The sequence below is a fragment of the Hordeum vulgare genome, chromosome 5H (genome assembly GCF_904849725.1).
Source record: "Hordeum vulgare subsp. vulgare chromosome 5H, MorexV3_pseudomolecules_assembly, whole genome shotgun sequence".
Classification (NCBI taxonomy): Eukaryota; Viridiplantae; Streptophyta; class Magnoliopsida; order Poales; family Poaceae; genus Hordeum; species Hordeum vulgare.
The window spans coordinates 67,048,392-67,063,813 of record NC_058522.1 but is presented as its reverse complement, the minus strand read 5'-3'; the positions used below and the strand labels follow the sequence as shown (position 1 = coordinate 67,063,813).

The 15,422-nt window shown below is 47.5% G+C and overlaps 1 protein-coding gene across 1 annotated transcript; it reads left to right on the top strand.

The window, feature by feature from the left end:
* Window positions 1–5,283: 5,283 nt before the first annotated feature.
* Window positions 5,284–7,211, top strand: LOC123453178 (F-box protein At5g03100-like). The gene is made up of 3 exons (XM_045129951.1): window positions 5,284–6,429; window positions 6,552–6,686; window positions 6,790–7,211. Exons 1-3 carry the CDS (start codon window positions 5,434–5,436, stop codon window positions 7,141–7,143), a joined length of 1,485 nt encoding a protein of 494 aa, XP_044985886.1. The 5' UTR covers window positions 5,284–5,433; the 3' UTR covers window positions 7,144–7,211.
* Window positions 7,212–15,422: the final 8,211 nt, after the last annotated feature.

The following is a 15,422-nucleotide window of genomic DNA, read 5'->3' as shown; positions in this document are numbered from 1 at the left end:
AGTAGTAAACACATGGCGTTTCATCTCATATAATAAATTAAGACAACTCCTATGGCTCGTGCCGGTTGTCATACTCATTGGCATGCAAGTCATGGATCCTATTACAAGAACATGATCATCTCATACATCACACATGTAACATCACATCCTTTGGCCATATCACATCACAAGTCAAACCCTGCAAAAACAAGTTAGACGTCCTCTAATTTTTGTTGCAAGTTTTACGTGGCTGATTTGGATTTCTAGCAAGAATGCCTTCTTACCTATGTGACAGCCACAACGATGATATGCCAAAGCTATTTACTCTTCATAAGGACCCTTTTCATCAAATACAATCCAACTAGAGTGGGAGAGACAGACACCCGCTAGCCACCTTATGCACCGTGTGCATGTTAGCCGGTGGAACCAGTCTCACGTAAGCGTACGTGTAAGGTCGGTCCGGGCCGCTTCATCCCACCATACCGTCGGAAAAGAATAAGACTAGTAGCGGCAAGCGATTGAAAAAATTAGCGCCCATAATCTTTTTGTGTTCTACTCGTGCAAACAATCTACACATAGAAAACCTGGCTCTGATACCACTCTTGGGTAACATAGCAAAATTCAAATTTTTTCCTACGCCATATTCAGATCTTCCTATGGAGAAACCAGCAACAAGAGAGGGGTGAGAGCATCTTCATACCTTTGAAGATCGCTACGCGGAAGCGTTGCTAGAACGCGGTTGATGGAGTCGTACTCACTGCGATTCAGATCGCGGTGTGATTCCGATCTAGTGCCGAACCACAGCGCCTCCACGTTCAACACACGTGCAGCCCGGTGACGTCTCCCGCACCTTGATCCAGCAAGGAGGAGGGGGAGGTTGGGGAAGAGCTCCGGCAGCACGACGGCGTGGTGGCGATGGAGCAACGAGGTCTCCCGACAGGGCTTCGCCAAGCACCGTGGGAGAGGAGGAAGAAGAGAGACAGGGCTGCGGAGAGAGAGAGAGAGAGAAATTATCGTGTCTCCATTGGCCAAACCCCCCACTATATATAGGTTAAGGGGGAGGGTGGCGCACCCCTTAGGGTTCCCACCCCTAAGGGGTGTGGCAACCCTAGATGTGGAAGGAGGTGGCGGCCAGGAGGGGATGAGGGGGTGGCGCACCCCCTGGTGGGCCTTAGGCCCACCAGCGCTAGGGTTCCCCCCTCTCCCTCTCTTGGGCGCCTTGGGCTGGGTGTGGGGGCGCACCGGCCCACCCAGGGGCTTGTTCCCTCTCACACTTGGCCCATGTAGCCTCCCGGGGCTGGTGGCCCCTCCGGTGGTCCCGACACATTGCCGGTGGTGTCCGAAACATTTCCGGCGTCCAAACTCATCCATCCTATATATCAACCATTACCTCCGGAATATTCCGGAGCTCCTCGTGACGTCCGGGACCTCATCCGGGACTCCGAACAACCTTGGGTAACCTCGTATAACAATTCCCTATAACCCTAGCATCATCGAACCTTAAGTGTGTAGACCCTACGGGTTCGGGAGGCATGCAGACATGACCGAGACACCTCTCCGGCCAATAACCATCAGCGGGGTCTGGATACCCATGGTGGCTCCCACATGTTCCATGATGATCTCACGTATGAACCACGATGTCAAGGATTCAATCAATCCCGTATACAATTCCCTTTGTCTGTCGGTATAGAACTTGCCCGAGATTCGATCGTCGGTATCCCATACCTTGTTCAATCTCGTTAACGGTAAGTCTCTTTACTTGTTCCGTAGCACATCATCCCGTGACTAACTCCTTAGTCACATTGAGCTCATTATGATGATGTTCTACCGAGTGGGCCCAGAGATACCTCTCCGTCACACGGAGTGACAAATCCCGATCTCGATTCGTGCCAACCCAACAGACACTTTTGGAGATACCTGTAGTGCACCTTTATAGTCACCCAGTTACGTTGTGACGTTTGATACACCCAAAGCACTCCTACGGTATCCGGGAGTTGCACAATCTCACGGCCGAAGGAAAAGATACTTGACATTATAAAAGCTTTAGCATACGAACAACACGATCTAGTGCTATGCTTAGGATTGGGTCTTGTCCATCACATCATTCTCCTAATGATGTGATCCCATTATCAATGACATCCAATGTCCATGATAAGGAAACCATGATCATCTATTGATCAACGAGCTAGCCAACTAGAGGCTTGCTAGGGACACATTGTGATCTATTTATTCACACATGTATTACTGTTTCGTATTAATACAATTATAGCATGAACAATAGACGATTATCATGAACAAGGAAATATGATAATAACCATTTTATTATTGCCTCTAGGGCATATTTCCAACAGTTGCATCACCTCCAATTGGGCCCATAGGCCTTATACGATCTAGGGTTAGTTTTAGGCTGCCTTGGGACGTCCTCCCACCTCCTTGGCCGCCACCCCTTGCTCCTATATAAGTATATCAACCTAGTAGCTTTTTGCTTGGGATTTATTTAGTTAAAAGTTAGCCATTGCAACTTCGTGTACTTCGTTTGTGTCCAACGACCAGACTAAGACACCTAGTAAAGATCTTCTGTTTAGATGGTACGTGTAGTTTCCACATCGACTCCCAGCCTTGGCGCTCATTGAAAAGATTTGATGATTCATTAGCTCCTTCGATCCAGTCATCCCTGCTCATCTTCACTTGGTATATGAGATTATAGGTTGTCCTGATAGAGTAAATACCCCTAGTGTCTTCCGACTAGGCCCAAAAGTCCTCCATTTGACGCATACAGATGGGAATTTTAAGAATGGATTCAACGTCAATCAACAGAAATACCTCGCGAACCAGTTCCTCTTTCCATTCAACGCTTGTGAGATTGACCAGTTCAGCCACTAGCTGTGGCGGATTAGCGATTAGGGAGGTGAATCGCTTGAAGAGACCATCTCTAGGAATCCAGCTGTGTTCCCAGATTTTTGTGGAAGCACCATTCCCAATGCGATGAATAATACCCAGGTTCAAGATGTTCCTTCCATCTGTCACAACACGCCAAATCTGGGATGGGTGGGATCCAAGTCCTGCTTCTAGGATAGAGGTATTCGGTTAGTAGAGTGATTTAAGAATACGAGCACTCAACGTGTTAGGCTCCTGGAACAGCCGCCATACTTGCCTCGATAGCAAGGCGAGGTTGAAGATCTCCATATCCGTAAACCCAAGCCCAACAAGGTTTTTTGGCCTCACGATGACATCCCACGATACCCAACAAGGCCTTCTCTTCCCTTGCTTTCTCCCCCACCTAAACTGGCGAATGATAGATGTTATACCTTCACACAATCGTCTCGGAGTGTGAAGCAAGACATACAAAAAAACAGGGATGGATTGTGCCACTTATTTGATGAGTACCTCCTTCCTTCCTGCACAAAGTAGTTTTCCATCCATCCTTTCACCTTTGCGCAAACTCTATCGTGCAAATACTTGAAAGAACCATTCTTAGACTGTCCCGCCTCTGTCGGCACGCCCAACTATTTCTCATTCATCGACTCATTCTACACATTTAGACAATTCTTCACTTCCAGTTTGGTAGAGTCGGGGCAGCCCTTACTGAAATAAATCGAGGACTTCTCATGGTTCACTCGTTGTCCCGAAGCAGCGTAATAAATATTCAGTAGGTTTGATACATGATTTGCACCCTCCACACTAGACTTAAAAAGCAACAGGTTGTCATCTGCAAATATAAGATGGCTCACAACCGGTGTTGTAGGGGCCACCTTGATTCCAAGTGATGATTACTGAGAATTGAATTTTAAAAGGCATGAAGATCCCTCTACTGCAAGTAAGAATAGGTAAGGGGAAATAGCATCTCACTGCCGATTCCCTTTGGATGGTTTAAACTGCTCAGCTTTTCACCGCTGAACATGACCGAGAATGATACATATCTCACCATGGTCATTACAATCTGGATCTACTGGGTGCGAACCCCGGTTTACTCATAATGGCCTGCAAATAATCCCACTTGAGCATGTTAGCCACCATCTTGGATGCTATTCTATAGAGCACATTACGGAGACTGATAGGTCTAAATTGAGTCAGCTGGGTCGGACTCATTACCTCCGGGATCAACACAAGAACGGTGTCATTAATATTCTCAGGACTCCCCTCCCCTATTACGATGTGCATCACCACGACAGAGACCTCATCTCCACATATATCCTAGTGCCTTTGATAGAAATGCGCTTGATACTGTCGTGGCCAGGCGCTTTGGTTGGAAAACATATGGAAAAGAGCTTGCTTCACCTATTCATTCGTATATTCAACACACAATGATTAATTCATGGCCGACGTTACTTTGCATGGTACATGCATTAGTACATCCCCTATACCCGTCACACACTCGAAAATATACAATGACTTGTAAAATTTAAGCACCATTGTTTTTAAAACTGTTAGGTCCTCCGTGTATATACCAAGGTAGGAGTATAGCGCCTTGATCATAGTTTTCTTTCTCCTCATGCTGGCCCACATATGGAAAAATTCTATGTTTTTATCCCCTTCAGAGAGCCATTGCAGCCTTGACCTCTGACGCCACATGATCTGTTTCCTATGGTATAATTCGAAAAGCCTCTCGTTGATCTTGATCTCTCTGTGCATAGGTCCCGTTCTGGCCGGATCGTCTCGAAGTTGCTGTAGCTAGCGCGTAAGAACTCTAATTTCCTTCTGGACACTACCAAATGACCCCTTGCTCCACCCGTCAGGTCCTTGGCGATCTTTAAAAGTTTGTCGCGAAGATTTCCCACCCCATAGCCAGGCGAAATTGAGTTCCAACGAGTGGATATAGCCTCCTACGAGTTCTCATGCGATACCCACATCACCTCTATATCTAAAACTCGTGAGCCGAGTGTTGTTCCCTTGTGTGCTCGCAAATTCTAGCAAGATTGGCCCATGGTCAGAGGACACAGCCATATGGTGGTTCAACGATGCCAACGGGAACCTAACGTACCAACTCGGTGATGCCAACACGTGATCCAGTTGTACACGAGTGTACGACCCACCATTGACATTTTCTCAAAGGTCGAGAAACGACCTTGGTAGCCCAAATCAATGAGCATGCGAAGATCCACAACATCCCAAAAAACTGAATTTGAGCGTTACTCCTGTTTGCTACTCCTTGATGTTCATCCGGATGTAGAACTTCATTAAAATCTCCCATGCACAGCCATGGCCCATGGGAGAGTATTCAAAGTTGCTATTCCCTTCATCATTTTTTTAGACAAACTATTCCCTTCATCAAGCCCACGTTTGGTTGTGTCGCAGCCGGCGCAAAACGCAAAGCAACATAAGCAGAAGGCCCAGCCCACTGCACTGCCCTCCTCCGAGGGAAAGGGAAAAAAACTCAAACCGAGGTTGCGAGTTGCGACCACGAGTGCGGCGGCGCTCCATCCACCTGTGCCCTAGTCCGGCCACCGTCCAGACATGGAGGCGCGCGGTCCTAGTCGTAAGAGGACCAAATTTACGGCGCTCAAGACCCAAGAGGTGCTGCCGGCCCCGGAGGCTTTGGAAGCCCCCGGCCACGGACCACCTCCCTCCGCCCACAACCAACAACCGCCGCCCGGAGTCGGGGACGACGAAGAAAGCGCCGACCTCATCAGCAACCTCCCCGACGCCATCCTCGGCGAGATCGTCTCCCGCCTACCCACCAACCAAGGCGCCCGCACCCAGATCCTCGCGTTCCGGTGGCGCCACATCTGGAGCTCCGCGCCTCTTAGTATCGACTGCGAAGGCCTCGCCGCCGATAACGAGGTACTCGCTGGCATCGTCTCGCGCACGGTTTCAGCGCATCCGCCCCCCTGCCGCCGCTTCTGCGTCCCCTCGTGCCTCCTCGGCGACCGAGCGTCTACGGTGGACGGATGGCTCCGAACCCCCGCTCTGGACAACCTCCAGGAGCTCGAGTTCTGGTTCAAGCCATACTACCGACCACAGCCGCTGCAGCATCCGCCACCACCGTCCATGTTCCGCTTCTCGGCCACGCTCTGTGTTGCCACCATCGGAAATTGCAACCTTACGGACGGCACCGTCCAAGGGCTTCACTTCCCCCTGCTTAAGCAGCTCGGACTTGAACTTGTCAGTATCTCCGAGTGCTCGCTGCATAGCCTGATTGCTGGTTGCCCTGTTCTGGAGTGCTTGCTGATTAGCCATGGATTCGGCTTTCGCTGCCTCAGGATCAACTCCCTTACCCTCAGAAGCTTTGCTGTCAAGAACTATCGGAAATGCAATGACCAGTTAAAGGAACTCATTGTGGAGAATGCACCTTGCCTTCAAAGCTTGCTCCATCTTGATTTTGACTATGGTCTGCATATATCAGTACTCTCCGCACCTAAACTGGAGACCCTAGGCTGCCTTTCTGATGGGTTTTACATTTCCAAGGAGGAGGATCTCTCCAGATTCGTGTTTGGTTCCACGGTTATTCAGGTACCTTTGCTCATCCTACTTGTTGCCTTCACGAGGCTTCTCAGTTTCATCTCTGTGTGCAGGAAAAATAAAACATTGTGCACTTGTCGTTTCCCTAATTTTCTCTATGATGCTTGATGAAGGGCTTGCGTGTTGATAAACTAACAACGGTGGTGCACATAGTGAAGAATTTAGCCGTCAATATGAAGGTTCTTAGTTTGGATACAATTATTGAGTTGATGCGATGCTTTCCGTGCTTGGAGAAGATTTACATTGAGGTGTAAATTATTCATTTATAATTCATTGCCTTCAAATGCTCATTTGATCTACTACTTACTAAACTGAATTGGTTGGTTTCCATTTGTCCATGTTCTTTTTCAGTCAGAGTCAAAGAAGGAAAAAAATGTGCGCGGTCGCAAACACCAGAATCTTATCAAATGCCCTAACATCCGTCTAAAGACAATAGTATTTGAATGTTATCAGGGCATTAAGTCTGACATTGAATTTGCTTCATTCTTCATACTGAACGCTACAGTGCTTGAGTTAATGACACTTCAGATTGGAGCCAGGGATTACAATGAACAATTCTTGGCAGAACAACGTAGGAAGCTTCAGATAGAATACAAGGCTTCACGAGGTGCTCGGTTTCATTTTACAACTGATAAATGTGCTCGCGGTGTTTGGGATGTGCATCATGTCCGTGACTTGGATTTAACTGATCCATTTGTATGTTAAAACTGGCTCTTGTCCATTTTGGAATTATTCTTCAATATTAACCTATCTCAGTTGTTATTCTGTCAAAACATGATTGCTTTTGGTGTTTGCCATTTTGTAACTTTATATTATCTGAAACCTCAAACATTTAAACTAGCTGTTTGTGTCTTGTCATATAGCATGTGACGGCCTTGCAATTTATGAAGCACGGGTAACCTGATTGTAATTTTGAGGATAATTAACAATGGTAGGCAGCTACAACTTATTTTAATTTATGATGAAACACCACCAACATATTGGAAATCTGCGTGACCAGTGTTCATAATCTGGAGTAAAAGGATTTGAGTACAATTCCCTTTTATATAACCCGTGGCTTAATTTTGTTATATTTCAAGTTTTGTGTGGCCATTTAAGTCAGTTGTGCTTTGAGTCTATTTTTTCATGTTTTCTAATCGTAAGACGATCACTGTATGGATACTTACCTGTGTTGTTTTGGCAAGGAAATTACTTGTCCAACAGTACTAGCATGGTATACTTTTGTTTCTAAGATTTTAAGTCTTAGCATTGACCACCTTGTTTGGTTGGGAATGAAACAATTGTACTTGATTCTCTTTTTTGGGTCATCTTAGCATTGACTGCCTTGTTTTTTTTTTTCTCGAGAAAATGCAAAAGCCTTTGTGTTTCATTGCATTGAAAAGAGGGGGGAAAACATCCTCCTAAGAGGCCAGTATAACGGTGTTACAAATGGATCAATGGACCTCCCAGGAGGAGGGCAGGGTGACCCTAAGCCCTTTGGCCCCTGACTTAGCCCAACTTCTGGACTCGTCCTTGATCGCATCAGCGAGCTCAACTAGTGATGGGGTTACATGGTCAAATACACACGCATTTCTATGCTTCCAGATCATCCAAGGCACCAAGAGCGCTACGGGGGCCAACGCTTTGCGGAGCAGGGGTGGCGTAGCGTCGCGAGCCCGCAACCACTAGTCCTGGAGCGTGGCGTCCTGGTCAGGCACCGGAGCCGGGAGACGCAGCTGGCGTCCTGGTCAGGCACCGGAGCCGGGAGACGCAGCCAGGACATGATTCCGTGCCAGGTCTGCTTCGTGAATGGACATGTGAGCAATATGTGCTGTATCGTTTCCGGCTCTTGATCGCAGAGGAGGCACCGAGGGTGGTGTGTGAGGCCATGGTGGGCAAGGCGCTCAGCAGTCCAGCAACGGCCGTGATTGGCGAGCCAATGAAAGAACTTGACCTTCGACGGGGCCCAACCCTTCCAAATCAGCTTCCATGAGCGGCAAGCGATGGATCCGTGGAAGGTGGCTTGGTAGCAGGACCTTGCTGTGTAGTTGCCGTTGGCCGTCCACTTCCAGGTTAGCTTGTCCGGCTCTGGGGAAAGGGTGGTCCGAGACACTAGCAACCAAAGTTGGAGATACTGCCCAATCTCCTGAAGACCAAGGGTGTCGTGGATATCCCGCGTCCATGCATTGCCGTGAATGCCCTCCGCCACCGTCCGAGATTTCCTGCGATTTTTGGGGATGCACATGTACAGCGAGGGCGCGTGCTCACGGATGGATAGGCCGAGGAGCCAACGGTCGACTGCCTTGTTTAGCTGGGCATCATAACTGACAGTTCTAACATATAGCTTCCTTTGTCAAGAATATGCATTGGTGTGTTTCATGTTGCTCAGTTTTTCTCGTAGCTTCTGTTTGCCTCTGCGGTACAGTCGATTTTCAGTGTCAACGACATATTTAAATTCAGTTTTATCTTCTATTTAGCATTGTTGACTTTCTTTTTACAACTGATAAATGTGCCCGTGGTGTTTGGGATGTGCATCATGTTCGTGACTTGGATTTGAGTGATCCATTTGTATGTTGAAACTGGCTCTTGTCCATTCTGGAATTATTCTTCAATGTTAGCCTATCTTGGTTATTATTCACTTATTTTGTCAAAACTTGTTTCCTTTGGTGTTTACCGTTTTGCAAGTTCATATTATCTGAAACCTCAAACATTTAAACTAGCTGTTTGTATCTTATGATATAGCATGTGACAGCCTTGCAATTTTTGAAGCACGGGTAACCTGATTGTAATATTGAGGACAATTAACAATGGTAGGGTAGCTACAAATTATTTTGATGTATAATGAAACACCACCAACGTATGCGAAATCTGCCCGACCAGTGTTCATCTATGGCTGAATATTGTTATGGCTCAAGTTTTTTTTTGTGGTCATTTAAGTCGCGTGCTTCAAGTCTAACTTGTCATTTTTTTTTGGCGAGAAAAGTCTAACTTGTCATGTCCTCTAATAAAAGAAAAGGAACATTGTATGGATGCATATATGCATGTCGTGTGTTGTTTTGGCAAGGAAAATACTTGTCCATTAGTACTGGCGTGATATACTTTTGCTTCTAAGAAATCATCGTGAAATTTATTTGCTAACGTTAGCATTGACCGCCTTGTTTGGTTGGGGCATCATACTGAAAATTCACGATTGTGTGACAAGCATAGTCTTCCATTTTGGAGTACTTTGATAGTTGAGTAAATTTTTATCTTGTTTGCCAAAAATTGGACTACGTCTTCTGCGTGGAGTACATCTATATCATCAATCTGCACTTCTGCACAAGCAAATGGTTGTTTATGGTCGGAGCAGGCAAATGAAAATGAAGCTGCCTGAATTATAGCACCAGGCTTCGCTCTTGCACACTGCACACAACACAAAAGGCTTCATCTGTTCGTCATACTTTTTTTGTGAATATGCATAGTTTGTGTATTTCCCCGTTAATAGAAGGAGAGTGAAAAATTACAATGGTTGGTGCATCCTGCAACACGTACATGGCATGGCGTGTGCAAGTTGACCCCAGCAGAAAGAAAGGGGTTGCTCAGCCCCAACAAAGATTACATCTCCGAAAGGAAGTTCGTTGTGGCACCGGCTTTGGCCAGACGCAAGACGAGAGGCGAAAGGTTGTTGCCCATCAAAGATACACCCGTTATGGTGTCTCCAAATGGCCCAAACCGTGAGCACGATGACGGAGGAGAGGCCTCGACGATGCTTGGTAGGGGCATGCGAGCATGCTGTTTTCTTTTAAATGATTTTTTATTAAATTTGAAAAATATTGTGCAGGTTTATTTTTTAAATAACACACCATTGGCCTAGCCAAAGCTGACTGGATCCAGTCGGCCTGGCCGAACCGATTAGAGCCTGTCCATCTTGATTAGCCCGATAAGCCTGTCAGCCCCTGCTAAGCATCTCTAGCAGACCCCGTAAAAGAGCGGCCCGCATAATGTGTTTACAAGTGGCCGCGGATCAATTTTGCTGGACAATTTTATGCGTCAAAGACCAGACCCTGTATATGAAATTGTAAAATTAAAAAAAACATTCACGGGTGAAACTACATCATGGTTCTTCATCAAACTACATGGTTCTTCATCAACAACCTACATCACTTCTTCATACTACTAGGTAGGAGGGGGGACTGCGGGCCGTGCAACGTACCCGAGCCTAGGCTACCAAAAAATGACAGGTGCGGCGGCGACGACGCAGCGGAGGAGCCGAGTCCTCGTCGGAGTTGGTGTCGAGGTCGATCCAGATCTTGTCTTTCTCGGTCTTCATGATGCGCGGGTCTGCCACCTTGGACGCGCTCGCCTGCGACGCTGTGACGCCTTGCTCGAGGAAGATCTGCTCGATCTCGAGCTCGCAGAGGTTGCGCCCGCGACCTCCTCCGCCTCCCTCACTGAGCGCTCCATGATGGCGCGCATGAGGTGATCCTCCTGCCCGAGGGGAGGTAATCCTCGGGGCCGATGACCCCTCCACGCTGCGGGACGTCGTCGTCCTCGAGCTTGACAACGAGCGATCCAAGATCCTCCGACCATCTCTTCACTGGAGTGATGGTCCACGAGGACGAGGCACCCGCGGGCGAACTCCCAGCGGCAGAGGAAATGGAGGAGCCGAGGTGTCGGGCCGCGAGCTCGCGCTCGTACTCCTCGAGCTCGCGGCGTTTGAAAGCCGGCGGTAGCCGGCAGCCGTACTTCAGCCACCTCCGCGATCCCCGCTTGCGTGCGGCGTCAGAGGCACGACGGAGGTGGCACTCGGTGTCATCCCCTCCATTTCCATGGCCGTCCATGGTCGGGACAGCCTGCTATGGGTTTTTTGGCTCGTCGGTGACGAGAAATTAGGGCGGAGTGGGAGATGAATCGCGGCGGAGGATAGGGTTTGACCCGTATTCGAGCGGTTAAACCGCATATATGCCAGTTTGGGGGGGGGTTCTTTTTCAGACCACGACAAAAAAATTACGGGCCAGATGCGCGATACGCTGTTCTGGCTAGCAAAACGGGCCGAACCCGTATACTCGCCGGAATTATCCGGGTTCGGCCCTTTTACGGGGTCTGCTAGAGATGCTCTAAGATCCTTCTAGTCGGCTTACCAATTGCCATTTAGGACTTATCGGCTTAGCCGTGGCCGATTAGTATTAATTGGCTAACTAGCGACCAATTAGCACTAATTGGTGTTGGCGAAGTTAATAGGTGCACGGATTCATATTTTTTTTACTTAACTAAGATTTTCTGACGACGTCTCACACATAACTAAATATTAATTTGGTCCATACATAGAATAGACACATGTCTCATACATAATTGGATACTTATGTCTCTATTATTAGATAGAAGCGTCACTAACTATGTGTGCCTAGGCGCTCAGGCATTGTGCTAGGCGTACTCCATCCCCACTTGTGGGGTGGCCCAATATTACGAGGAATCTCGGACTCGTCCTGGTCATACTGTGTATCCTGTGTGGGTCCTGCTGGAGGAGTCGAAAACATGTCCATCCAGGTGTTATGCTGCGATAATGGATCTTCCTGTACACTCCCCCATCCGGACCCGGACGCCAACGCCTCCTGATATGCATACGATCCTGTAGGAGGGAACATAAATACTGAATAAATATGTAGTCTTAATTAATATTCAAAAGAATAAATATGAAGAGACATATCAGCTGGATGTGGCTTAAACATGAAACCCGGTGTGGGACTTTGTTGTTGTGGTGGATGCCGGAACACAAAGATGGACGAGGGAGCATGTTGTTGTGTGTGTTGCCACCATGAACCACCAGCCTCGTCAGGAGGGGTGGACGGGGTGTCGTGTGTTGTGCTAAGCGTGGACGCGGCTGATGTCGTTGCATGGAGGGACGCATCTGCTGATGCTGGTGATGTTGGCCAATGTCCGAAGTGCGGGTGCACCTGATAGCTTTGTAGACATCTCATATCTTATGCTCCATGCGCGTGAACCATGTCTAGAGCTAAGACCTAGGTACCAGAAGAGGTCCAGACAACAGTTGTCATCCATAGTTCATCACGTCGCTATGAAGATTGTACGCCAACTCAGCCTGAAATTGGCACGACGATTATTAAGTATGGGCGACAAAGTATGTAACAACGAGATGCATTAGATAAAGACAATAGGTGTTGCCGTGTACTGCCTAGAGCCGGAAGTATCATATCTTGGGTACGTAGCCGACGTAACAGGGTCCGATATCTCATATGCATTAGAGGGATGAACGATGCGTAATCGTGTCCCTCTCATGTACCGATCCAAATAGGCATTGTATCTACCGAGATCAAATCTGACATCCTCGTGCGAGAGACATTAAGCTGCAGTATCCCAGCCTGTAACGTACTGTTGAAGCCTCTGGAGCCATAAGCCTCTGTCCTGCTTGTCCCCTTCCTCATGGTCCTGCAATTGAGGTGTGTGTTTAACAAATAATCGGTGCTTCACCAAAAACAATAATGAAAAACAATGTAATATTTAATAAGTATAAAATACCCATGGACTACTGCTTGCAGCGGGTTCTTTCTAGGGGGTGGTTGGACCATTTTGTCGAAGACCAAATTGCCTCATAACCCGCTGTTGCGCCATCTTGAAAGGATCGATATGGTTGACTAGAGGGGGGTGAATAGGCAACTAACAATTTTTAAACTTTTCTTTGAACAAATTAGGTTTAGCAACAAATAGGTTGTCTAGATATTTAACTAGGTGAGCAACCTATATGATGCTAACAACAACAATAATAAGCAAGAAGTAAATACAAGTGAAGGTAAGAAATAACCACAAATGGAACCTATGAAGACGAGGATGTGTTTCCGAAGTTCCTTCCCTTTGAGGGGAAGTACATCTCCGTTGGGGCGGTGTGGAGGCACAATGCTCCCCAAGATGCCACTAAGGCCACCGTATTCTCCTCACGCCCTCACACAATGCGAGGTGCCGTGATTCCACTAAGTTGTGCCCTTGAAGGTGGCGACCGGACCTTTACAAAAAATATCGGGGCTCTCTCCACAACTTAATTGGAGGCTCCCAACGAAACCATGAAGCTTCACCACAATGGAATATGGCTTCGAGGTGACCTATTCCATCTAGGGTGATCAAACACCCAAGAGTAACAAAATCCACACAAGAAACTTTGGGGGAATCAATTTTCCTTGGTGGAAGTGTAGATCTAGATCTCCTCCTTCAATCCCTAGCAAGATAACAAGTTTGGGTGGCTAGGGAGAGAGACTGGGCAAGAAAGCTTGGAGTGCATCAATGGTGGAGAGAGAGAGGTAAGAGATAAGAGGGAGGTGGAAGAAACCCCCCTTTATATAGCCCCTCCTACTTCCTAACCGTTACAGCCGTTTTTACACGGTAGCGGTTCAACCAGTTGCCAGGGCGGTACAACCGGGCTGCATATTTTAGCGGTACAACCGCCCAGCCACCGCCCAATAACCGGACCACAACAGAAGTTTGGCCAGCGGTTCTACCCACCATGGCTGCTGGGCACGACTAAGTCCCAAGTGGTACAACCGCCAGGAACACCGAAGTACCGGCTATACTAATATAGCGGTACAACCGGGCCACCACCGCCCAAACACCGCAACACAATAGAACCGAGTCCGGTTGTGGCCTGGTGCTGGGCCGGTTCAACCGCCAAGGGTGTGGGTGGTACAACCTCCCTAGGCAGCGGTACAACTTGTCAGTCAGGAAGAAAGGAGGGGCCTCTCTCAATGTTGCGATGGAACAAGGTGGGCGCAAAAGAGTGTGAGAGAGAATTGATTCAGCCATAAACTTCCAATGTGGATTCCCTCTTAATAGTACGGGGTCCCTATGACCAAAGAGAATAAACACGTAGGGAACACATCTTCGATCTTTTCGTTTGGAGGGAATACCTAACCGTCTTGTGTTTTACATATGATACCTGCACAACTTGTCACCCGGTTAGATAACATAGTGAGTTGTCATCATCACCAAAACACTTAAGGTAGGAGGATGCCCTTACACATATCCTCGACGAAGATATCGAAGATGATCTTTGATTTCGTCATCCAGTAACCCCGATCTCTTGTGCATAGCTCAGAAATACCACCGGGATATCTGACTTGTATGGCTGCTTGCGTGTACGGTTGCTAGATAACCCCACTGTACGTATCGAATGGCTTACTTAATGCAGTGTAGGCTTGATGTCCTACAAGCGTATGGGATCACAACAGTTTTCGAGGATAGAGTATTCAACCCAAATTTATTGATTCGCTCACAAGGGGAAGCTAAAGAATATTCTCAAGTATTAGCAGCTGAGTTTTCAATTCAACCACACCTGAAAGATTAGTGTCTGCAAGCAAAGTATCAGTAGCAAGGTAGTATGATAGCAACGGTGCCAGAAAAAGCTTTGGTTGACGGGATTGTCAATACCGCTTACCTAGCCTCGGCAACGGCGCCAACAAAGTCTTGCAACAAGTAACAGCAGGGTAGCAAGGAACAGTAATAGCAGCAGCAGCAAAGTAACAAGTAACAGCAGTAGCAACATCAGCAAAGTAACAAGTAACAGCAGTAGCAACAGCAGCAAAGTGGCCCAATCCCTCCTGTAGCAAGGGACAAGCCTAGGCAAAGTAACGTAACGAGAACCAGTAGTAAAAGACTCGTAGGAAGTGGATCGGTGATGGATGAGTGTGACGGATGTGATTCATCATGTAACAGCTATAACACGGAGAGATATGTAACTAGCTCCCGTTCGTTAATCTAATGTAGGCATGTATTCCGTATGTAGTCATACGTGCTTAGGGAAAAGAACTTGCATGATATCTATTGTCCATCCCTCCCGTGGCAGCGGGGTCCTAATGGAAACTACGGGATATTAAGGTTCTCCTTTTAATAAAGAACCAAACCAACGCATTAACACGCGGTGAATACATGAACTCCTCATACTATGGTCATCTCCGGGAGTGGTTCCAGCTATTGTTACTCCGGGGTTGCCGGGTCATAACACATAGTAGGTGACTACAACT